We start from the raw sequence: 7702 nt of genomic DNA, 5'->3' as shown, positions 1-7702 counted from the left end.
TATACCCAGATCCAGAAATGCGCACACACACACACACGGGAAGAGAGACTTTCCTCCGACACTCCGAGTTCATCTGATGCTCCCCTCCCCTCCAACTAACATAACCCTGACACATTATAACCGAACAGACAGCTCCTTTTTTCCAATTAAAGTGGAATTAGGAAACGCAATCAAATTAGCTCACTATTAAAGCTCTTCGTTATTAAACGGTTTTATTGTAATCATATTAAGTTTCAACTGCTTTTGGAGTCTGAGACTTTGAAGTTTTCCTTGCTATATTGATTTGGCCGCTGTTAGTAGGTTGGGTGAGGGTCAAAAGTATTAACAAAATGTAATATTTAACACTCTTACACATACATACACAAGGTCTTGCAATAGCATGTTAGAAACTGCCAAAAATAAATGCAATTTAGCAGCTGCATGATTTCCCACCCCCCAGCCAACCCACCAATTTCGAACATCTATTACTATTGCTATTATTTCCTGTCTTCTTTCAGCAGTCACGAAGGAATCCATATTTCCACCGATCCACCTCAACATATTAACTGCTTATAGGAGCGGGGCTGTCACTTTCGAGCCAATGTTTACACAGTTATATTTGAAGTGAGAAAGTAAACAGTCCAGCTGCGCTACAGAACAGTTGGGTGGGATTAGGTTTCCATACCAACCAATTTTAGAAGCTTTTACAAGTCTTAATTCAACCATGCACTGAACTTGTTCTTTGTGAGTAATAGTTTTCCTGGGCCAAACACTCCCCAGGATAAAGAAGAAAATCCTTCCCCTATAAGCGGTTGTGCTTCTGGACCATACAGTATGAAATTCCTACCAGCTTTGTGGCCCATCAGCCAGGAAGGGAGCTTTCCGCTCCTGAAGGCGTTGTACATTGCAAAGAAACTACATTCAGGATTGATTTGAAGATCCAAAAATTCTTGATCCTCAAAACTAAGCAGGCCACACTGTTTTACACTGTTTGATTTTCCTTCAACTACTGGTGGGTATTATTGACTTGAAGAAATCAAATCAGTTTTAGCATAGGTCGCTGGTCAATTCCACTCCAAGACTAGTTTGTCCATCAGCTTGCAAAAAGCAAGGAATCTTTGAGGAATCCTTCCCTTCTGAAATTTAAAGATTTTATCACACACATGGATTGACATGCCATTAATGATTTTAAAAGAAATGTTCGAAAATCAGCTCCACTTTGACACAGCCTTCTTAATTCGATTTTTGCAGTTTTCATTTTAACTGAAATTTGCCCAGGTGGATGACAAACTACTATAGTAATAGGCAACAGGGAAGGAACTTCGATTATGCACAAGGGAAACGATGTAACACAAGATATGCACACTTGAATTCTGTTGACTTCAATGTACTACTACTGTACTACTTTACACCCAATCGAAATTATACTGAAAGAGGATACCATTTCAAGTACTTCCTTTTAAGATCCCGGTTTCTGAATCAACGTTGGAAATGCTTTAAAAATAAAAAATACAACTTTGCAGTTATAAACTACCCTTCAAGGACATTGCCTGCAACTACTATCCAAACAGTTAAGGACTTCCAAGTAAAATATTACTTTGTGGTCCTGAAAATATTTGTTTATTTAAACTACTAGTTTGTGTATGTGTGATATTATTTATGGAATTCCAAAGACCTGTGCTTCAAACATGACTTCCGTTCTAATTAATATTTCCAGAGGAGTATGGGAAATCCCAACACACAATTAGATTAGTAGCATTACTAGGATGTAGCCTAATCTTAGAACGAAAATTGAACAAATTGTCAGTGTGAAGGTGTAGCAAATGCTTGCTGTACCTTTACAAGCCATGCCAATGCACCACCAAATGAAAGCAGCAAAAAATATTGATAAGACAGCTTTAATACAAAATAACATTTATTTCTAGGATTTCTATGAAATGGAACATAGGAGAAAATGACAGCAACTGTATGAAACAGTAAGAAATTTGCTACACTGAAGCCAGACAGCATTTTGTTTCTTGCAGATCACTCATTAAAACAGTGTAAAGAGAAGGTTTTGAACTAAGTCCAAAGGACAAGTACAAATATATCTACTGTTCATCCTTATTTACAAATAGTCTTTTTCCCCAATGGGAGAATAAAAAGTGTTAAAATCATTTACAATATATTTAATTTCTATACTTGGAACGTTTTAAACTGAAAACTGACTAACCTGTTAGTTTACCGTTAATACTAAATTCACCTACAAATTACATTAATAACTTAGATTTCCATTTTATAACATTATACTATACATTTCCTTGTATACATATATATGTATGAGTGTGTACATATATATATAAAATCTCACAACGTACAAAGAGAAATATCCATGCTTATGGGCATATTTTCAAAAATGATTGACAATTTTAACAATGAAAGTGACCCTTTACCTTCCTATCAAGAAAAAAGATATTTTAGTCACCTAGAGGTTTATCAAGCCGTCTCGTATTTGTCTACTGTTCGTTCCAACCCACGAGTTGAAATGAAATCTTAGCAAGGTAGGGAAAAGCTTGAACGGAAGTGCTCCAGGCAGAGGTTGCGGAGTGTTAGAAAACATGTGCGCTCTTGACACGAGCTCTCATCTTTTGTAAAATCACCACCCGCTCGCTAAACGTCCATTAAATGGCTAGCTTTTTTAAAGTTACAATGTGAAACGAAAGCGAAAGTTCCTCTCGCGTCCGAAAGGAAGGGAAGTGACATTACTGATTTGCAGTTATGGACTTATTTGCAAGTGACGCGTTTAGCGTAGGCGCGTCAATTGGATTTACTATCTGCTGCGATCCTGCGACAAACAATTCTTGGTCGGTGGCTAGTCAAAAAGCAGCGCCCAGGAGGTCCCGGTTGCCAAGATGGAAAGAAAGTCATTTTCTCCGTATATACAGCCGGCTAGATATGTACATGTATAAGTGTGTGTGTGCGTGCGTGTGAATCTGCCTAGCGGGCGGCGGGGCGCGGGTCTACTGCTTCTCCGGGGCGCTGTTAACCAGAGGCCCGTAGATCCCGTTGGGGTAGGCCTGCTCTTTGTGAGCGCCTGCGGCGGCGGCGGCGGCGGCGGCAGCTGCTGCAGCGGCGGCCGCAGACCTGTCCCGCATGAGGTCGCTGAAGGCGTACTCCACGGGCGGCCGGAAGCCCAGCGTGGGCATGAGCCCGGCGGTGGAATAAGGCGTCATGAAGGCCAAACCGCGGCTGTGCGCCGCCGCCGCCGCCGAGTAGGCCAGGCGGAGCGGGCTCAGGCCGAGGTGGGTGCCCAGCGGGTAAGCGCTGGCCTCGGCCGCCGCCGCCGCCCCGAAGTGCGTGGCGTTGGGCTGCAGCGGCGAGAAGGCCGAGCGGCTGCCGAGCGCACCGATAGCGGGCGTCATGGCGCCTGCCAGCAGGGGGCGGTGGTGCGCGGCGGCGCCGGCGGGCGAAGGCTGCAGGCCGCCCAGCGTCCCTGGCGCGTCCCCGGCCGCTCGCGCCCAGCTCTCGTCGCCCGCCTTGTCTGCCCCGGCGGCCGAGGCCAGTCCCGAGGCGGCCGCCAGAGCCTGGCCGGCGGTGCCGACGCCGACGCCCGATGCTCGCTGCTGCTGCTGCTGCTGCTGCTGCAGGTGGTGGTGGTGGTGGTTGTTGAGGACTTGCTCGATGGCCTGCACCACATCCCCGCCGCAGCCGGCCAGCACCAGCTCCAGCACGCTGCGCTTATGCGCGGGGAAGACACGTGTCAGGATGTCCAGCGGCGTCCGCTGCCCCCTGCTGCCCCCGGCCGCCACCACGGCTGCGGCCAGGCCGGGCGACGGTGCGCCGCTCTCTTCCCGCTCGGCCTCGGAGCAGCCCGAATCCGAGCCCAGGGGGCTGATGGAGCCCGCGCTCTCCTCCTCGCCCCCGCCGCCGTCCTTGGCGCCCTTCGAGGCGGGCGAGCCGAGCGAAGACTCGCCGCCGTCCCCGTTCTCCGAGCCCGAGGCGCAGCCGTGACTGGGGGGCTCCGGCGATGAGGGGCCCGGCCTGCCGTCCGCCCCGTCCGGCGACAAGCACTTGACCTGCTGGCTTGGAGTGACGGCCCGGTTGGGCAGGAGCGTCTTCGGGAACAGGTCGAATTTCTGCAGCTTGGCCTCTGGCGGGGAGAGAGAGAGAGAGAGAGACCGGTGAGCCCCACCAGCGTCAGCTCACCGGGGCCCGCCGCTGCCAACCGGGACAGGAGGAGCACCTGGAAAGATCTCCGCCTCGGTGGAAGTGCGGTGGCGCTCCGGTGGAGAACTTTTCAGTCGGCTCTCAGGAACGCCGGACCCAAACGAGTCTCCCTGCGCCCCACGAGGCACTTCAGCAGCCTCGCGTGTGCAGCACTTTTCCTGATAAACCAGGGATCCATCAGGGCCACCTGAAAGACTGACAAAGTGTGCGCCACTGACTAACATGCCTGCCCATCTTTCTTTAGGTCGCTTAGAGAGCAGTGCTGAGAAGGTCTGCACAATGGACTTACCCTCAAGAAACTGTGCTTTGGAGGGCACTGTTAAAGCATCTAGTCAGTAAAATTTAAGGAACCTGCTGCCCCCATCTCACTTTCCAGTCTTTCTTCATCTCCCTTTCTCCTTCAAGCTGAGCCACCATCATTTCGGTGGCCAGCCTGGTACCTTCCCCTTTCTGGGAGCCAGTTTAACCTGCACCCTTCCACCACCTTTCTCGAGGCAAGGCCCAGTCGGTAGATGGCGGTGTTCTCTCGCATCTACATCTCTGACCAAGGCTGTGGCTGAGATTGACCCCCAGAAGTTAAGACTTGAGTTCCTAGTAAGATTCTGGCCCCTTCCGCACATGCAGAATAGTGCACTTTCAATCCACTTTCACAATTGTTTGCATGTGGATTTTGCTATTCCGCACAGCTGCAAAGTGCATTGAACATGGATTGAACGTGCATTATTCTGCATGTGCAGAAGGGGCCTTTGCTGACTCCAGATCTCCCTTTTTTTCTGAAGCACTTACCTGGAAATGAGGAGGGACCTAAGTAAACAGATCCAGGACTGCAATGGGAAAGTCCTCCAAACTACAACTATTTACTCGCAAGGGAAGTTTAAACCCAGTCCCATGAGGCACTAAGCACTAAAATCTGACATATCTCATAGATGATGAAGAAGGAAGGAAGGAAGGAAGAAAATGTGCATTTGGAATGTAGTGGGGAATAAATGCATGTGTACCAGGAATAAATACAGGAAGGGAAGTTTACAGATGAAAGATCTAAAAAACATGACTGGCTGATGTCTCTGTGATCAAAATATAGGACTGGCTTTCAGAGGACAGCACCTAAAGCAGCCCAATCCCCGATCCAAACGGCACTGGGAGAATGCGGCCCTTTGAAATCAGTGAGACTGTTGTCAAATAAATTGGAAGTTGCTGGATCAGACATGTTGACCCCGTTGGGAGATAGCCTAACTGAGGATGGACGGGCATAATGCATGGAGGAAGTGGGGAAAGTCTCTTGAGAAGAGGCTGGAGAGATTGATAGTGGTTGGCTAGCAGGAGGGTCAGATGCCACAGGGTGAGATTAGCCTCAGCCTGCCATCCTGTGCGTTCACCTGGAAGGAAGCTCCATTTCCCTTCAAATCAACGGGTGCAACTCAGAGCATGTGAGGCAAGAATATCCGCGCGATGTTAAACGCGCGATCCCAATGCCGTTTCCTGTGGAGTAGAATCCCCTCTGAGCAGTATGGGGCTCACTCGCCGCCTCGGCCATTCTTGCCTATCTGTGTGCCCCATTCCTGCAGGTGGGAGGGCTGGAGCAGTGCCCCCCGAGAGTCACTCTGCGGCCTGCAGTCAAGGGCAGGGCAGGGCAGGGCAGGGCAGGGCGGGGGGGGGGGGACGTGATCCGAGGAGGGCCTCACCTGAGCCCGCCGCGCCTCCGTCCGCGGAGCACACCGAGCCGAAGACCTCGTAGGCGGGCCGGGGCGGGATGATGCCGTTGGCGGCGGCCAGGGCCAGGCCCTCGGCGGTGCCGTAGAGCAGCTGCAGCTCGCGGGCCTCGTTCTCCTCCTGGGCCTGCTGCCGGCGCAGCGCCACCTGGGCGGCCATGACGCGCTGCCGCTCGGCGATGAGGGTGCACTTGGCGCACAGGCAGTCCTTCCAGCGGCAGTAGCGCTTGTGGCCCTTCAGCGCAGACACCACGCCGTGGTTGCGGCAGCGGGCGCACTTGGGCGTGCGCGGGTACTTCTCGGCCGCCCGCAGCAGCAGCGGCGGCCCCCGCAGCAGGCTCCCCGCCACGCTCACCGGCAGGCTCGCCGCGGCCACTGCTGCGGCCACCGAGCTGGGCGGCACCGAGGCCGGCGCCGAGGAGGGCACGCCGGGCAGCTCGGACCTCAGCTCCATCCCCGCCGGGAAGCGCAGCGCCAGGAGGCCGGCCGGGGACCCCCCGCAAACTCCAGAGCGGCCCGGCAAAGGTCTCCTCCTCCCTGACTCCCACCCCAAACAAACAAACAAACAAACAAACAAACAGGGTGTTGCTGTCTAAATCTCTGCCCTGGCTCCACACAGCCTAAAAAATAAGTCCCCTGAACTCCGACAGCGACTGTAAGCCGTAAAGTCCTTTTCCTAAGGTAGCGTCTCAAACTTTTCTAGCTTCCCTTGCCCCGAGCGCCTCCGCCCTTCCCTCGCCACGCCTGGTTTTACCAAATCTAGGCGAAGGGGAGGATGAGTGACTTTTCAAAACCCGAGTTCTTTTGACTTCACTTTCTTAATGCCCAGAGAAGAAACTTCAGCCCTCCGGTGGAAGAAACAGGGTCTTCGTCACTACCTCACTTCCGAGTCTGTAAAAGCCCCGGAGCCTTGAAAGGAAACCCGGCCCATCTCATCTCTTCGGGTCGGCTCCACAAAACGCCAGTGGACCTCGTCCCCCAGTTCTCTTCCTGACGGTTCCTTTTCGACCCACAAGTCACGAGTGACTCTGCCTAGGAGACAGAATTCGCCACCACGCCGCAAAAAGCACCAGACCAGAGCCGCTTGCCCTCCAACTACCGGCGGCGACTTGAGGCAAACCCCAGCTGTTCCCCAGGCGCCTGCCAAGGGGACCGAACCCTGTCCCGCCTGGAGCGACCACCAGATCGCACGGAGCAGCGGCCCCCGGCAGAGGAAGACCCAACAAATTCGGGTGCCCCGCCGCCCCCGTGGTCCTGCGGGCCACCACTTGCCACTTCCCTGACACGCCCCAGCCAGCGCCTCTCAGCCTCCCCCGGCCATCCCTCCTCCGCTGCTCTGCCGCTCCCTTCCGACAGAAGGGGGGAACCCCGACGACCCAGGCGCTCTTTCGCCGGCCGCGGAGCCCTGCGCGATCCCCCCGTCCCTCAGCCCCAACTTTGCATGTGTGATACTAAAAAGGGCGAGAGTTGCCAAGACAGAGGAATCTGCGCCGCCCGCCAGCGCCGGCTCTATTGTTGCGCCTTACGTTGCCATTAGACAACATTTGACAACAATGTGGCGCCTGCTATTGGCCAGGGGAGGAAAGAGCCTCTCTGATTGGCCGCTCGGTTATCTACAGTGTCCACCCGAAGCTTCTTTTAAATAAACTGTTTTAAGAAAAGAAGGGGGGCTAGAGGGGTCTCCAGGGGGGTTGCATTGGGGGGGGGGGGACTCCGACAAATAGTTTCCATTTCTCTGTGTTGGGGTGTGTGAGTGGGTTGCCGTGTGTGTGTGTGAAAATGTCTCGAATAACTCGTTGACTGGTAGC

General features: G+C 52.7%; 1 protein-coding gene across 2 annotated transcripts; it reads right to left on the bottom strand.

Moving 5' to 3' along the window:
* Nucleotides 1-1876: 1876 nt before the first annotated feature.
* DMRTA2 (DMRT like family A2) lies at nucleotides 1877-7392 on the bottom strand. 2 transcript variants are annotated; one of them, XM_048498708.1, is made up of 2 exons: nucleotides 5868-7392; nucleotides 1877-4108 (listed from the first exon to the last, which is right to left on the bottom strand). In XM_048498708.1, exons 1-2 carry the CDS (start codon nucleotides 6346-6348, stop codon nucleotides 2979-2981), a joined length of 1611 nt encoding a protein of 536 aa, XP_048354665.1. In that variant the 5' UTR covers nucleotides 6349-7392; the 3' UTR covers nucleotides 1877-2978. The 2 variants fall into 2 exon arrangements, with proteins under 2 accessions (XP_048354665.1, XP_048354666.1); XM_048498709.1 differs by lacking the exon at nucleotides 5868-7392 and adding an exon at nucleotides 4202-4418.
* Between the last annotated feature and the right edge of the window lie 310 nt (nucleotides 7393-7702).

The sequence above is a fragment of the Sphaerodactylus townsendi genome, linkage group LG05 (assembly GCF_021028975.2).
Source record: "Sphaerodactylus townsendi isolate TG3544 linkage group LG05, MPM_Stown_v2.3, whole genome shotgun sequence".
NCBI classification, from domain to species: Eukaryota; Metazoa; Chordata; class Lepidosauria; order Squamata; family Sphaerodactylidae; genus Sphaerodactylus; species Sphaerodactylus townsendi.
Note: the sequence above shows the minus strand (reverse complement) of the source record. Positions and strands in the feature narration are given on the sequence as shown.

Excerpts from the sequence above, each read along its gene's own strand:
- DMRTA2 (XM_048498708.1), bottom strand. The coding sequence starts at position 6,348 with ATGGAGCTGAGGTCCGAGCTGCCCGGCGTGCCCTCCTCGGCGCCGGCC. Across the intron at positions 4,109-5,867 it reads CGGAGGCGCGGCGGGCTCAG|AGGCCAAGCTGCAGAAATTC; the intron begins GTGAGGCCCTCC and ends TCTCCCCGCCAG.